This window comes from Metopolophium dirhodum, chromosome 6, assembly GCF_019925205.1.
Source record: "Metopolophium dirhodum isolate CAU chromosome 6, ASM1992520v1, whole genome shotgun sequence".
NCBI classification, from domain to species: domain Eukaryota; kingdom Metazoa; phylum Arthropoda; class Insecta; order Hemiptera; family Aphididae; genus Metopolophium; species Metopolophium dirhodum.
Genome location: NC_083565.1, coordinates 37,092,044 through 37,110,153, shown reverse-complemented (window position 1 = coordinate 37,110,153; position 18,110 = coordinate 37,092,044). Strand labels below are relative to the sequence as shown.

At 27.1% G+C, this 18,110-nt stretch overlaps 1 protein-coding gene across 3 annotated transcripts; it reads right to left on the bottom strand.

Annotated features, from left to right (window-relative positions):
• Positions 1-1,097: 1,097 nt before the first annotated feature.
• On the bottom strand, positions 1,098-16,118 carry LOC132946445 (major facilitator superfamily domain-containing protein 6-A-like). Of its 3 annotated transcripts, none has more exons than XM_061016449.1 (9): positions 16,026-16,118; positions 14,886-14,971; positions 10,113-10,477; positions 8,678-8,824; positions 8,341-8,605; positions 7,054-7,241; positions 6,830-6,966; positions 2,861-3,222; positions 1,098-1,414 (listed from the first exon to the last, which is right to left on the bottom strand). In XM_061016449.1, the coding sequence occupies exons 2-9, from the start codon at positions 14,941-14,943 to the stop codon at positions 1,257-1,259; spliced, it is 1,680 nt and encodes a 559-aa protein (XP_060872432.1). In that variant the 5' UTR covers positions 14,944-14,971; positions 16,026-16,118; the 3' UTR covers positions 1,098-1,256. The 3 variants fall into 3 exon arrangements, with proteins under 3 accessions (XP_060872432.1, XP_060872430.1, XP_060872431.1); XM_061016447.1 differs by lacking the exon at positions 16,026-16,118 and adding an exon at positions 15,185-15,219; XM_061016448.1 differs by lacking the exon at positions 16,026-16,118 and adding an exon at positions 15,117-15,161.
• Positions 16,119-18,110: the final 1,992 nt, after the last annotated feature.

Below are 18,110 nucleotides of genomic sequence, written 5' to 3'. Positions count from 1 at the left end.
AAACAAAATGTTTGGAATGGGGAATTTTCACAATTTGTTTGATCTTAGTACCTAGTACAAACAGGGAATAATTTAAATTGAATAAAATTGGTGGTCAGAAAACACATTTGTAAAAATAAAAATAAATGTAAAAATAAATGTATATGACAAACATTTATTATATATATTTTACAATATATTATAGCTAAGGTATTATTACTAAGGTAATAATATATTATTAAAAATTACATTTAAACTTAAATCAGATCATACATAATTTTAAACATCTTACTATATATTATATTCTAAATATAATCTACAAAATATAACAAAAGATTAATTTTGACAACTATACACAATTGACCTCAATTGTTTGGAGCTATAATTATATGTATACTGACTGTATAAATTTTTAATATAGTGATTCTTAAGATCTTAATATGTTGATTTAAATCAATTACCTTTTTGCTATATAATTATTGGTATTTTAATTTAACAAAAAGATATTGAGTATTACAAATAGTGTCGTAAGTATTATATTATCTTCTCGTTTAATTCTTTCAGAAATTCAATTTCCTTAATCTGATTTTTGATAAACGTATTAAGTAAAAAATTAAAATCATAATATGTAAAATAATCATAATAACTATTTCCTTAAAAATTCATTTTCAGGAAGGACAGATGGACGACGAATATACGGGCGTATAGTAAGGGTTTAATAATTGCTAAAATTTCTATATTGATCGTAGTATACAACCCTAAAACGAAAAAAATTATAAACAAATTTGCTAAGAGTCAATCCACGGATGATTAGTCAATGGTGATCACTGATCCATCTTCATCCGAAGACTCCAGTGATTATTGGCTATTGTTTCAGCACATTTTCTTTTTCTCCAACTCTATGTGTGTTCTTTTTATTATTCTGACAAAAATGCACTACCTTTTAATTTTGTAACTCTTAAAGTTTATTAGGTACATTATAACTACCAGAAATTATTTACCTATAAAAACTTATTTCAAAATAATATAGGCTGGCTATATTTACTCAATCAAGTCGAATGAGCATAAAAAAAATTGTTCAATTGTGAAGAAATCATGAATGTGAAAATATAATAAAATAAATATTATAAATACAACTTTATTTAACTCATATTTAAAAAATGTAAAGTATAGAACCTTTGAATAAGTTTTGTACAGTAAAAAAATATGCCTTATTAGTTATTGAAACGGTTCTAATATAGTCGATCGGTTTCCACAAATAAAAATAAGTAAAAGTTTTAATAATCTATAGTCTTTTCGTTTGACTTAGTCAACAAATTGTATGTAATTTGTAAAACACACATCACAGCTGAACCGTATGTAAATAATCTGAACAACCAAACTCCTCCATAAAAGTCGTATATATGTGAAGCTAGCACACCACCTAATGATAAACCTAGAAGAAATAGAATATTCAGTAAAACAACAATACAAATTTAATAAATTGAATTTATAATTTCTGTAAGAAAAACTTATGAGAATTATCTTATATTTAATTGTCAAGCCTTAGCTATTAAACTATATTATGGCAAAACTGATATCACTTATTTGCTCCGCTCATAATCTAAAATCCATTCCGTGATAATAGGTACGTCACAAAAACCTTGACCTACATTAATTAAATTAAATAGATTATATTGTTTAATCAATATAAAGTAGTAATAGTAATAATATTTTATAACGTCATATTATTAAAATTTATTTATAGTAATAATAATATTTGTATTAGAATTAAGATCATTGATCAAATTTAACCCCGATAGCTGGTAGGTAATCCGATTTTCGTGTTGGACTTGAAGTTAAACTTAACAAAAAATACGTAAGTAATTACTATAAAATATGCGGGTGGATCAATTTCTGTCTGTTATTTCACTTATCAGCAAGCTTGTACTCGTATTGGATTATGGGTTTATGGCTTTTATGGAGTTCCGAAATGCACCAGTTGCCCTTAACCTTATTCTGTTATTTGGATTATTCGATATTACTTAATAATAATTGAACATATTTCATTTTATTTTTGTGAATTAAATGCTTAAAGTGTCATAATTTTGTAGTTCCTAATAAAATAAAATTACATACGTGTAAAATAATGTATACATACGCAAAAAAAAGTGTTAATTGGTCAAATGGCACATGAACATTTTCAAACTGTGAAGGTGGTACGCGGATATAAAAAGATTGAGAACCGCTGAATTATACATTATTACATACCAACCAGTCAAATAAGAGAGATAAAAATGTAAAAAAATTAGAATAAAAAACATAAAATAAAAGAATAAATATAATATAATTGGACGGCGCGCGGGTAAAAGGGAATAATAAATATTTTTTGTTTTGTAGGTAATTTTACGCTGGTTTGACTGGGGACTCTGCAGTTTGGCTATCTTTCTTTATAATGTTGTTATAAGAATGAAATATACAAATTTCAGTGTCACCAGTCGACTCAGCGTAAAATTACCTACAAAACAAAACAAAATATTTTTATTTATAAAAATTGACTTATTCCCTTTTACCCGCGCACGGTCCAATTATGTGCGACATACAATATATGTAATTATAAATATTATATTTAATCTTTTATAGTGTGGTAACTCGTACATTTTTTAAACGCCAAAAACAGCCACTGAAAGCAACTGGTCAACGCCCTAAAATATAATTCTTGACGAAATGTACATTTCAAATTGGTGACGATCAATATTAAGCTAAGTAAACACATTCAGTGTTAAGTGGATAAAAAAATTGAACTTATAAGATATCAAACTGCGCGCTTTTGCGATATTAGAGTGGTACGCAATTTTAACGAATTATATATATATATATAAATAAAAATAATTCCACTCACCGATGCAGTCGATAAGTCCTATGAGTCCTAAGACTGTGTGATGCGCACTCGGTGGAGAGATCCTTCTGGAGTACGATACCATCACCGCGCGGCCCAATGCGTATGCCATGCCGTTTAGGATTTCGATCAACAGCACCCAAATGGGATTCGTCATGATGGAGTAGAAAAAAAATCGGACGGTAAACGCGAACAAGACCAGTGACATGCAGTGTTTGTGCTTTATGCGTTTTATTATCCAACCGGAACAGAAGAAAATCGGCATTTCACCGAAGAAGCTCTGGGCGCCCTGAGAAAAGCCCTGTAGCGTTTTTATATACGCCATTTGGTGACATTGGTATTCCGTGGTCAAGTCTTCAAGGTACCTGCAAGTGCGACAGGTAACATATAATATTATTACATCCATCGTACGACCGTAGCTATAAAATATATGTATATATATGTATATAGGTCACACGTATAAATTGTGCCAAACGAAGCGGGGCAATTGTAAATCGCGCCCAATACGCATTTGGACAAGGCTGGGCATTAAGGAGTGTAAAAGTTAAGTTAAAAAGTTTATTTAGTTTGAACTTTTTTAACTTAACTATTTACTTTTGACTTTACATTAACTTAACTGTTAATTTACTAAATTTATTTTTTAATTTACGTGAAATTAACGTATTTATTTTTCATTTTAAGAAGTAAGTTAAGTTAATTTATTTTGCTTAGTTTTATTATATTTTACTATTTGAGTCTATTTCGTTTCCATGTCAAAAATATTTACCGTTAAAAATGTATATCATTCGAATCTAAATGATATGAAAATACTGTATAAAGTATAAACACTGTAGTCTCTAATTTAGTTTTAGGTTGGAAAAAAATTAAATACCCTAGCGTCTTATAAAAAAATTTACTTTATTTTAACTTAATAAAAAGTGTGTATTAACTTTTTAATTTAACTAAGTTAAATTATAGTTGAATTAACTTTTAACTTGTAACTTTTGTTATGGCTGCATATTAACTTAACTTAACTGAGTTAAACAAAATCATTAACTTGTCCAGCCTTGCATTTGGGAGTTTGTAATTCAAGCCAAAATAAAGATAATAATAAAAAAATGTTTTTGTACCAATATAAGGGTATGTACTATGTAGTTCATACCGTTGCGCAGGTGTAGTCGAAAATAGCGTTTATAACATTTGTATCAATATAAGTACCTATATAAATACCTACGTATTTGATTATTAAGTTTATTCGTTGATACCCTCGTTGACGTCAAGATTCTAAGCGGACTCGAATGACAATTATAATTTTTCGGGATTTCTATAACTAAAACAACCTCGTCCTTTCTGGTAATCATCACAAAGTTTGACTCTTATCTGTCGTAATCCCGTTATCACACGCAGTATGAAATATTTTATTAATTTTTAACGACATTGATGCGTTTTTTATTAATTATTATTTATTTATTGATATTATAAACGCCAATCGGCTTTTTACATATTATAAATAATATGAAATAATGCATATAAAGGTAATATTGCTATAACATTAAATGAAATAATAGTGTTGTATAGATAAAAAAAAAATATAATACATTAAAAAAAAAACTCATTAAAATTACAGAAATCTAAGACCATATAACATTATTATCATTTAAACGATACGCATGATTTTAACGAAAGGGATCATTCGATAGAAATTTGGGACGTGAAAGGTCTCAAGGGATCTAGTTTGGGTGGTTGGAACTCTAAGGCTTATATGCTCAAGGAGTCATGGTTCATCAATCTTTCCCTAAATTAATTTCAATAAAAAATTTTGGTCGGTCCTTAGACGCCTGTCCTCGAGAGAGCCAAGATTTAGCACATCCATGACTGGTTGATAAAAATTTTGGGGACTATCAATTTTCAGTAGGAAGCCATCATAACTAAGAAAGCGATTCTTCGCTCGTTAAACTATAGTGAAACGTAATTTAATAACACTTAAATCATAATATACTTTTAATGATTTAAAAAAAAAAAACTTGTAAGTTATGTTTTGTGCAGTAAGTGACCAATAATTTTTTTTTGTTGTTTGGTACTCATTTAGTCTTTTACATATTTTTTAGTATTTGGGTTAGTGAATATTAATAGCAATACTGCATTCAATATTTTATTTAATGAATATGAATTTATATAATTGAAATTTGATAGTGAAAATTGATAAATAATTTTTTTTCTTACGAAATTTGTAATTTTTTTTTTGCAAGCTAATAATCTAGTAGTTGATGCCGTACCTTGAATAAAAAAATAATAATAATATAGCCATAGCTTTAAAATAACTTAAGGTATCCATTTTTTTGACTGTATATTCTATAATTGTTTGCGATATTAATACAATTTGGGAGAGCTTACATATTTCCTTCAGGTAAACTTAAGTTTACTGACTCGAAAGAACTACCGTCGGCATAGTTTACTAGTCTTAAAAATCTGGAGAGTTTACTACTGCCCTTTTTTTGGTACAATATTATGTGTGATATTATTTTTTAGGACAACTATTTAGCATATATTACACCAATGACACCACGAGGAGATTTGGTACACTCCGACAAATATTTTTTTGTTTGGTCAAGATGAAAAATTAAAAGTACAAATGTGTGTTCAAAATTTAATATAAAACGAGAGTCTAAAAATATTTTTATTACCAACTAGTAGCTATCTATCATTACATTTATAATATAAAATTATTTTTGACTCTTGTACGTCACTAATATTATTGTGATGGGACATAATATTTAAATATTGATGAGAGCTACATATTATTTATTTTTTCCGTGTGTTGAAATGTATTGTTTTGGAAATCGAATTGAAATATTTGAAAGATTCGTATAATACGAAATAGGTGGTATACTCACTATTTATTTGTATAGTACAAATATTTAATCGAAGCTCAATCATTTCACTTACCCGCATAAATACCATATTATGCAGTATGGGTACATAATAGCAAGGCGGCATTAACGAGTTAAAAGTTAAAATTAAGTTAAAACGTTAAGTTAATTTTAATTAAGTTAACTGGCTCGTTACTTTTTTTTTCAAATTAACTTTTACTTAATAAGTTACTTTTTTTCAAGATTAACGTGTTAATTTCAAGTTAATTTTATTTCAAAAGTATCTAAATTAAGTTAATTTTCGTACGAAGAATAATACAAATGTTTGAATGGGTTTTACTTTGATGTATCGTTTTAAATTTTCCCAGTAATTTTCTCGAGCGTAAAGAAAAACTATCTAATAAATCACATTATGTTTCTGGAATTTTTTATTTTTAAAAATTAACAAATTTTAACTTTACACAAGTTAAGTTACTTTTTTTCAATGTTAACTTTTAACTTAACGAGTTAACGAAAAAAATACGAGTAACTTTTAACTTAACTTAACTTTATTATTTTAAAATAACCTAACTTAACGAGTTAAAAAAAAATCGTGAACTTGCCCAGCCTTGCATAATAGTACTATTCCCGCATAGTGCAGGGATGGCAAATAAGTGGAACGCGTGCCATGCGTGGCATGGGAGAAATTTTCCATGGCACGCGAAAGACTTTCACGTGTCTAAACATATTTATAAACCTTGAAAGCAACAACATATTAACCAAACATAAAAAAATCTTTCAAGCAATATGAAGTAAAATATTTCTAACAATCAATAAAAGTTGATTTTTTTAATAATTTTTTCTACATTATTATCATTCATTTTTAATTTACTTTTTGTAAAATTCTCTGTGTTAACAAAATTAATTAGTGGCACTGCTGAAATTGTTTTTTTCATCATGTCATAAATTGACACGTTGACCAAATCCTATTTGACATCCCTGCCATAGTGGAAATCAAAAAACGGCGCACTTTACTATAATCTTTTTACTACCTTCTCGGCCCATGAGCGCCATTTACAATCGTCCATTTATCAAACGGCACAAGTGGTCAGCGTGTGACGATATATTATCAGATTCGACTTACCAAAAGAGGTAACTCATCGTCATCGAGCTGTAAACGCCCAGCAACAGGATCCAAACAAAAAAACTTATGACGTGAAGTTTTCCGAACAATTTAAAAACGTTTTGGAACGTGTTTTGTGACAGTTTGAATTCGACCACCTGTAATATGCGTATTCGAACAATAATAAATTACCTACCGTTAATGTCGACATATCTATAACAATAACGAGCAAATGTGTATCGTACTGGGATGTTGGAAGCGACGAATAAATTCAAAATCATAAACGATAATATCAAATACGATATGGGCGTATAGTCTTTTTGCACTTTGTCGTAGCTGAAATAATCCACGAGCCAACCGCTGAGCATCGTAACGGATCCCCATCCAATAGACGTCCAACACCTTTGCTTTCCAAAGTCGTTGGGTTTGTCTTCTAAGGGACAGACAGAAAAACACGGTAAATGCATTTTATACAATATAAGGAATCCCGGAAAAAAAACCAAGGAAAAAAACCAAACTGAAAAAAAATCAAAGTGATAATATAATCAGAGAATTAGCACAATCACAAAATATAATATACAATCTATTTGCTGTGTTATCAATATTATAAAAATTATTTATAAATTAATTATACATTAAAATATTGTACAATTAATTGTATATTTATTTCATCCAATTACAAAGCTGGGCAAGTTAGTCACTTTTTTCAACTATAGTTAAAGTTAAGTTACTTTAATATAAAAAGTAACTAAATTAGAATAAAGGTTAGTTTCTAAAATTTACCAAATTTCTAACTTAGTTAGATAGAAGTTAGTATGGTGAAAATAGTAAGTTAAGTTAGAGTAGAAGTTAGAAGTTAGTTTTTTTTTAGTTTAAAATATAAATTTAAAAAACAATTTTTTCAAATGTAATGCATTATCTAAATTTAAGTAGGTGGGTAGGTAACTAACTTGAATTATTTGTGACGAAAGAAAAATTAAATTAAACAACTGTCAACTGATAATTTGATTAAATTTATAATTTATCAAATAGGTAGACAATAACCTAAATTTCTTGGAATATCGGTTATTATAATACAACAAACTAAGAAATTGAAACGTTCAAGAAATGAAAAAATAATTAGTTACTTATTATTTTTAACGAATTAGATCAGATTATTTTACACATTAAATTCAACTAGTTAAGTTACAAAATTAAAATTAATATTAATTAAAACTAATTAGTTAGTGCCCAGCTTTGTCCAATTCATTGCAAAGACATTTATTGATTTCCAATTCACATGGCTACTATATAAGTTTTATAATAACTATTATTTATTATATATAATAATCATAAGCTTGTTTCAGAAAAACATACATAAATTATTATATTAAGCAAATAGAATATTATGATATATATTTTTATTGAGGAAAATTTATACAAATGAGCATAAATAAATGATTGATAGAATATAAGTTATGATTTTGGTTTTATTTTCCGTATACCAATATAAGGTTCGATTCAACATAATGTTCCGTAGCACAAAGACTTACCTAAGAGATCGAAACAAATCGGATCTTGTATGGCCCAGATACCCGATTGGCTGATCCAAAATATACACAACAATGAGAAAAATTCCCAAAATTCGGGCATGGAAACGATAGTTTTTTGAGATATTGGCGTCGCTGCCAATTCCATGATCATCGGACTGGGACAGTACAGTTGACAAGGCATTTTTGTTGGACGATGACAAACTGGAGACATTATTCGACTGTGATTTATATCGACGTATCGAACTCGAAAATTATAAGAACCATACTATTTATGATGATATAATTTAAATTAAATAAATAACAACATTTCTGATGATTTTATATTTGTATTCATTACCCGTTCATTGTTGGAGTTGTGCAAATGTATTAATATTGGCAAATCAGTTGTTTTAGTTTCCAAAATTCCGACATCACTAGAGTTTAGTCCATTTTTCGATGTGGAGAACATTTCAGAAAACAATATTTTATTATTATTACAGTACAACTGGAAAAATAAATCATTACGATCAATATAGTATTTGTATATTTTCATTACCAAAAACTAAGATTATTTAAAAAAAAAAAAACTAAACATTTAAGAAATTAAAATTGCATCATGTATACCAACTACTTTTGAAAATATTTTTTTGCAAGGTTTTAAGTCATCACAACATATCGTATTTTTACTAATTACGATATACCGTTTTAATTTCACCTTCGAAATCAGAATATTTTTTTGAGTATTCTTTTAAATAAAAATCTAATTTAGAACGAGCTTTTTTATGAGTAGGGTTAATTTGGGGGGGGGGGGGGGCGCAGAATAAGTATTTAAGAACAAATACAAATATTTGCCATGTGTTTAAATACTTTTGAAATACTTTTTTCGTTTTACTTAACAAAAGTCAGTTTGCAAAATGAATTTTGTAATTACTTATTTTAAATAGTATTATGTTGTATTCAACTAGGTATTATTAGAACTTTCGTAACTCTTTCTAAACTGTATACTGTAAAATGAAAATAAATAAAACTTGTCTTATGAAATACTTTATTATTAGGTTATTGAACAGTAGTTGTTAATAAAATCAGAAATTAATTTAATAATTTTACTAGATAAGAAATAGCTAGGGGCTCTCAACATTTATGAGTGAACAAATATTATAAATAAAATAATAAAATTATTATCAAAAAACATCTGACACGTGACGACTGACGAATAATTGTTTTGAATTTTTAAAGTATTTACATAAAAGTATTTGAATGTCAAATACAAATACATCCAATACAGTATTTAAAACACTTTCTAATAATACTATAAAAGTGTTTAAATATATTTACTCAAATGCTTTACAAGACTGAGTATGCTTACACAATCATTGTTTATACATTGTATGATGTACATTAGACAATATGCATAAAATTATATATGAAACACTTGAAACTATATGAAGACCTTAGGCCCCCGCCTTGGTATTTTTTCCCTTTTTAAGCCCTGTTTATGAATTATAAATATTTAAAATGTATAACTAATAAAGTAATAATCCTTAATTCAATTTTTAAATCGAAACATTTTGTTTTAATGACGACTATTCAAAAACATTTATACTTTTTGAATTAACGAATGTTTAATGAGTTTCAAAGAATCACTCGGTATAATATGCAGGATTTTGGGGATTGTCTGAATTTCTAAAGGATGAGCAGTCAGTACATAGGAAAATCAAACAAATATTATACTTTACAGATCCTACAGGACGAAACCAAACATTTTTTTTTTAATATCCTTTTTAATTAAATACCTTGCAATCCACCAACCTATCTCCGTCGTTTCCCATTAGTGTTTTTTGATCACAGTCCGAAAGTTTATTGGTGTGGTCGAAATATATTTGAACGGTCGTTATGTTCACATCACAATCCAGCTCTACGGACGTCTCTAAAGACAGTCTGGACACAAACATCAGAAAGAACGCAGAGATACCGGTCGTAAATATGAACACCAAAAACATGTATTTTTTTATACGGAACTTATCGACGATGGCGCCGACCACCGGTTTTGTTAACATTGATATGACGAAAAGGCTCATCATTATGTACCCGACAGTGATTTTCGAATATCCCAATTGTTTGGCGTACGTCGAACCGAAACTGAGGATCGTCGCAATACCTGAAAATAAATGAAGAAACGAGCGTCATCACAAAATATTAGGTACTTTAAAAAATATTAATATGGTCATGGCCGTATCCATACATTTTTTTTTTGGGGGGGGGCACCACCATTGTAATTTTATTGAATTTAGGTTTTGATATTTGGTTAAAAATAAGACATACTGAAGACATTTTTTTGTGGTGGAGTTGGGGTCTAGACCCCTTGAACCCCCCTCAGATACGACTTTGAATTTAGTGCATAAATAAGGCATACGATATGGCCTATGGTCAGTAGTGCCTTACAAAAGTAAAACGATAAAAGGTCAAAACGAAACAATTATTATTAAAAAGTGGATAACGTTCTGGTGTACACATTAGGTGTCTAGACAATAGTCGCTGTAATGGATGTGTTAGATTTGAATTCAATGATATAAAATCATTGTATACGAAAAACGATTCTGCTCGAAGACGGTCAGTCTATATTAATTATTACTAAGTATATTTCCTGGTATTATTGTGCAGGTTAAAGTAATTTATTTTACTTTTGGGCATTAGTACTAATGTAGATTACATTTATTTTTGCCGAAAAAAATTACATTTGAAAATTTTATATTGGTGAAAATTGAACGGTGTATTATTATAAATATCCTATGACAATTCAAAATATCTACGGTCAATAGTTTGTTAGTTACACCAAAAAAAACTAAATCGGTTTTGTCGAAAACGTTTTTCCTTAATTTTTTGTTTGTTTTTCCCGGTTATTTTGAAAACTTTTGTGAATTTTTAAATTTCTCCTCTCAAATGTACTAACTATATTCACTTTCCCGTCAGAAAAGATTGTACAATTTAAAATCAAATCATTATTTCTACTAGAAAAAGTAAAACACACACATAATTTTAAAATTGCTCCGCTCCGCTCAGAATCTAGAATCTATAAGCGTTTAGAAATAGAAATAAAATTAATCATTTCAATCAATATAGGTAGGTACATATTGTTATGGTATTAATATTATATAAACATTTTAGGATAAACTTCAATTGTACATAATATTATCATATTATTATTTATTATTAAGATTATTTTTTAAATTGTGTGTAGATATACGCTTGGGCTGTTTTATATTAGGTATAAAGGAAGTGTGTTTTAAGCTTCCCATTTTTCAGGCCTAGTACTGGCCATATAATAATTTATGGTATTAATATTGGTATGATAATATATTATTTGGTTATGTTTTTCATGATTAAAAAATGTATCGTCAAAAATAGGCTTTTGAAATTTCATGAAATTAATTTTTTTATATTAATGAAAGAAAAAAAACAAATTTTAATTTAAAACTATAGTAGGAAGTACAGTAAATATTTCTACTTAGTTAAGTGTTATTGACAAATATTACAGAAATAATAATTATCTATCTTATATATACACATATAATATTATATACATAATATATTATAATATAATAATGTTATATAATGTTATATACATAATATATTATAATATAATAATGTTATATAATGTTGTATACATAATATTATATGTGTATATATAAGATAGATAATTATTATCTAATTTGTATAATTATTTCTGTAATATTTGTCATTAATACTTAACTAAGTAGAGGTATTTACTGTACTTTTTACTATAGTTTTAAATTAAAATTTGTTTTTTTTTTATCTTTCATTAATATAAAAAATTAATTTCATGAAATTTTAGAAGCCTATTTGTAACGATACATTTTTTAATCATGAATACCATAACCAAATAACTTATTATCATACCAATATTAATACCATAAATTATTATATTGCCAGCATATAAGCATATATTACAAACAGGGTGATTCATTAAGCGTAAAACACTCATTATCTCAAAAAGTATTAATGTTTTTGAAAATATTTTTTAACATAGTTTCAAGTTGTTAAAAAACCAACGTTTTCACTAAAAAATTATATTTTTAGATATTTTTTATCTTTATAATTTTTTAAGTTTTTTACTTTTTTGAATGACAGCATAGAGTTTTAATTTCATATTCCAAAGCAGAATATTTTTCTAAGTATTTTGATACATACAAATCGAATTTACGAAGAGTATTTTTTTTTTTTATTATTTAAAGGATAAGGCTTCAACAGCAAAGGTTATTAGCCTGGGAAAGTTACATATTTGTTTCTTAAAGTTAGATGTACATTTATGAAATAATAGTTTTTTAACAATTGTTATTTACAGAGTTTACAATTGTTTAATAATATTGGTAGTGCTTAAGAATTTAATGATTTTTGACGTGGTATGTTCATCGAGTGCTTTTGCGACATTGGGTGGCATCTTCAGTTTGGTGCGTATTGAGGTGTATAGTGCGCATTCCTCCACTATGTGTTTAATAGTTAGTATTTGGTTGCATGTGTTGCATATTGGTTGGGGCTTACTGATAAGGTATGAATGTGTGAGTGCGGAATGTCCGATTCTGATACGGGTGATTGCGGTGTCTTGGCGTCTGTTAAATTGAGGGGAGTTGTGCCACCTTTTGATATCTTTTTTTATGTTTTTGAGTTTGTTAGTTGTTGGTATTAAATTTCATTGGTTTTGCCAAATTGAGAGTATTTTTTCATTAATAGAGTTTATTATGACCTTATTTGGCACCTGGAAGCAACCAACTTTTTCACCGAAGAACAATGCGGCTTCCGCCGAAATCATTCTACAATTGACACCCTCGTAAAACTCCACACCGACATAAATAATGCAAATTACTCACCATATACAAATCTCTTATTCTATCCAAAATTAAATATGGTTCACAAATATACAATTCAGCTAAGCCCAACCTCCTCAAGATTCTGGACCCTATTCACAACGAAGGAATCCGTTTGGCAATTGGAGCTTTCAGAACAAGCCCAATTGACAGCATCCTCAACTACGCAGGAGAAATCCCACTACAACTCCAAAAAGACCAAGATACATTAAAATATATTATTAAAAGAAAAAGTACACCCAACCATATTGGGCAAAATACTATTTTCAACAACCACATCACATCACCAATAAATACAGAACACAATAAATCTTCCACAATACGGGACATATTTAACAGATTACAACAATCAATTAGTATTCACGAGTATTTTATGAGTTATAAGTATTTAAAGTTTAGACAAGCGCAGTAGTGGATAAACATTTTGCGTGGTAACCCCTTACCACTCCACTCCGCCCATCTAAACTTTAAATGCGTATAACTCATAAACTCTCACCCTAAATTCGATTTTTATAAATCAAAATACTTAGAAAAATATTCTGCTTTGGAATATGAAATTAAAACTCTATGCTGTCATTCAAAAAAGTAAAAACTTAAAAAATTATAAAGATAAAAAATATAATTTTTTAATAAAAACGTTGTTTTTTTAACAACTTGAAATTATGTTAAAAATATTTTCAAAAACATTAATACTTTTTGAGATAATGAGTGTTTTACGCTTAATGAATCACACTGTATATACCTAATAACTTCTTTATATCATGATCAGGAATTAAATATTGATACTCATTAATCACTAATCAGGTATGAAATCAGTATGACCATCTAGTGATGATTTTATGAAACATACAAATAACATTGTTTGAAAAAATATATACTTTAATATTTCAAGATTGGTGAAAATTTCAAGTATAAAAAATCAATTATTTATGTTTCTTTTTATATACATTTTTAACTTATTTTCCTCCGAATTCTCAAACTAATAGGTGTATCACTTTGCGTGTTCTTTAAAATGTTCCAGGATGCAATTTAAGTATAGTATATATGTATGTGACTGACCTTATTGGAGGGAGTCAATTTACCTACCTACTCCGATATTACCAATGTATACAGAGTGTAACAAAAAGCCCTGACAAAATAAAAATAATAATTGATACAAGTTTTGAACGTATGACAAAAATGATGAAAATTACATGGAATATAAATATTGTAAGAAATATACTTATGTCAGAAAATTCACAAAGAGATTTTTTAAAAAAAGTTTAAAAGTTTCAAATTCATACGCTCAAAAAAAATTTGATATTTTAAAAAAATTGTAAAAATAATCTACTTGACTTGAATAAACACTTGCCATCAAAATTTGTCTAAAAATTAGATTTACAAATTAGTTGTTTTTATTTTTTTTTTTTTTAATATAATACAATTAAAAAAAATTTGTTTCCGGTATCAAACAAAAAAAAATATTACTATGTACCAGGTACCTGCTTGTAAAGGAAGCGTCTATAAATTATTTAAAACAATCATTTAAATATTGATTGGAAAACAATTTATTTCGTTTGTCGTATTTTACCTATTTTGCCTGATACGGTTAAGGGTGGAAACCTAACTAACAGATTTAAGTAATCACCCGCTACAATACACGTTTATCGCATTATTATAATATGATTGTTTTTAAATACTTACATCCCGAGTAAAGGAAATAATGCAATTTCATTAGTAGTAGACTTTTATTCAACCACATCTTGAAGCGTTTATTAAAATAGATTATCCTGTTAAATGAACACAACAACAAACATTATAATATATTTAAACAGACGATTTAACGACAATTATAAACTAATAGTTGTAAAGAACAAAATAGGTTATAAGATTATGACTAAATATTAGTAGGTAGGTAGGTATTAATACTATTACGGTTGAATGTTGAGAATAATGTAGTGTGTAAATTCTAAGCGAGTACTAATTATTTAAGTTATCAATACCAAAAAACTGCATTGCACATTCACCAGATAAGAAAATTGATGTCGGGAACTCGGGACTAGGCAAAAACATTATAATCAGCACTATAGTGAAAATCTATTACTATAGGTAATCAAATAATAATAAAAAAAAGATATCATAATTTTATCACGTCGAATATGAATAGTCGGTAGGTACCTATTATATTATTATAATAATTAATACAATGAACAAATAAAAAACAAACGAGTATTAATGTTTGAAGTCCATAGTCAGTGTTTAAACAAGATTATTATCTATTATTAAATCGATTGTTTTTAATAAATTATCTCCATTGACCATTGGTTATAAATAAAACTGCTCTATATAAATACTAATATTCGTAATCGACGGTGTCACTTATGAAAACAACGATTTATATAATACGACAGTGGTGGCAGCTTATTGGACTCATTCGTCTATTAGACGCACACACCTGTTAACGCTGTTGTTTTTGACCGAAGAAGTCAAATGTCAGTCAACTTTGGATGGATTTTTATCCAAAAATAAATTATAGGTACCTCCTAAGTCATAAAAATATTTTTAATTAAACAACATTTTTTTTCTATTAAAATATACGTTATTTTATTATTATACATTTAATTACATATAATATAATAACTGAAACTCGATAAATATTTTTTAAGCAAGCAAGTGTGAATTTTTAATTTTTTGGGGGCCTTGTACCTATATTATTGACACATTCGATTAACGGTCTCAATGGTGGTCTGGTCCCAAAACGAATTAAATGAGCAGTGACTATTGCAGTGTGTTAGAAAAAAAATAGTAATTTAACAACAATATTATTATAAAATAGGACATTACTTTGGACGTGATGCGAATCTTCTTTTTTTGACGTTTTTTGATGAACTTAAACTGTGCAGTCGTTATGGATTCCAAGTAGATCAAAACGCATTGAATTTTTATTTTCTAACATTACAGTGTCGTAGGTATACCTACACATTCCTTTCTTAGATATGAGAAATATTATCATCGCAATGAAATAATAAGTTATCAAGTGATTACCTAATTAAGAAAATATAGGTACACTACTCGCTATGTACCATACAGTCAATTAATTAAATTAAATTCTCCAACAGTATTTCATTTGTTTTCGTTTTTTGCAATTTTTAAAAGGTCTTATCGTGTACGTTAATTACATAAGCGAAGGTTACCGATAAAATTAGTTTCCTTCTCTATTCCATAAATCGTAATATAATGTAACTGATTATTGAACAATGCTTAATTTTATATTATATTTTGTATGACATTAGCAATTATTTTTAATGTTAGATTTTTTTTTAAATACCTACAGTTATTACTCTGTATTGAATGATATGATATATTTATCAAATCACAACATAATAATATTAAATTATAATATTACGAAAAAGTAGAAAATATTATTTTATTTTGTATTTTAACTTTTTAATTTTTAAGTATTATTTTTTTTAGAATCTAAAAAATATGAGCGAAGCGATTAATGTATTGATTTTACAATAATGTGTGTTTTTTTTTTAATTTTTTGATTAATTTTTTTAATTTTTTTTTGTGTCTGTCATCACCTTTTAGGACAATAAAATTGCTTGGATATTCTTCAACAGTAACTTTTCTGATAGGAAAGTGAATCTTGTTGGTACTTTGAGGTCAAAAGTAAAATCCCTGGTAGTTTTCAAAAGCGACGTGAAAAAAAAAAGAAAAATTAAAGAAAAACGGGAATTTTTACGCAAAATCTGTTTTTGAGAAAATCGATTTTGGTTTTTGATGCAACTCTAAAACAAATAACCTTAGGTATATGAAATTTTGACTGAAGGTTTATATTAGCATTTTCTATACACCATAACGTTTTCCAAATATTTTGACTTATTTTGAGCTGTTTACGGATATTGTAAATTTCCATTTTTTTTAGTTATTTTTTCTAATTTTATCTGTTGAGTAAAAAAGCTTGAAAATTTAACAGAAAGCTCCTAGGTTATTTTTTTAAAGGCAGATGAAAAAAATTAAAATTCCTTAGTCACAGTTTTTATTTATAAGCATTTAAAGTCAAATATTGACAAAATACGTAAAAATGACGAACATTTGCAAATTGTATTGAGTTAGAAATTCATAAAAAATTTTATTTTTAAATCTAAGATTTGAAAATGTAATACATGATTCCTCATAAGTTTGTCTACATTTATCAAAAAAAAATGTCTACAAGAAAGTCAAATTAAATTTTTATGAGCGTTTGAAATTCATATTTTTACAACATTTGATATTCACTCGATTTCTCATGTAACGATTTTCTTATTTTATTTTAATTAAAAAACGAATGACTGTAGATACTTGAAAATTTCACTGAAAGTTTATATTAGCGTTTTATATACACCATACAATTTTGAAAATATTTTGACTCTTTTTGAGCTATTTACAGACATTGTCAGTTTTATTTTTGATGAATTTTATAAATTGTTTTTTTTTATTTTTGTTAATATTATAAATAAATAGGTTTCTTACAATATTTAATAAAAATAACGTAAATTAGTAATAACTAATAACAATTATTTTATATTATGATTCATAAATAATATTAACAAAAATAAAAAAAAATAATTTATAAAATTCATCAAAAATAAAATCAATTAATTAAAATATTATTAATTAAAAAAAGTTGGGTAAGTGGATGTCGCTCTGCTGTACAGTAGGTTACAAGTCGTGTTAAATTTAAATTCAATGATATAATATCATTGTATAAGAAAAACGATTCTGAGCGAAAACGGTCAGTCAGCCTATGATATTACCAAGTATATTTGATGATATTATTGTGAATAAAGTAATTTATATATAACCTATTTAAGTGGAGCCTTGTTTTAAATTTTCAATCCTTAGACATACAAGTTAAACATTTTATACATTTTTAACTACAAAATA

Bases quoted from the DNA above. Each gene is read 5' to 3' on its own strand.
- LOC132946445 (XM_061016447.1), bottom strand. From the start codon at position 15,204: ATGTGCAATGCAGTTTTTTG. The intron at 14,972-15,184 runs GTATTGATAACT...TTCATTTAACAG, and splicing joins ATGTGCAATGCAGTTTTTTG to GATAATCTATTTTAATAAAC. The intron at 10,478-14,885 runs GTAAGTATTTAA...ATTTATTTTCAG, and splicing joins TTATTTCCTTTACTCGGGAT to GTATTGCGACGATCCTCAGT.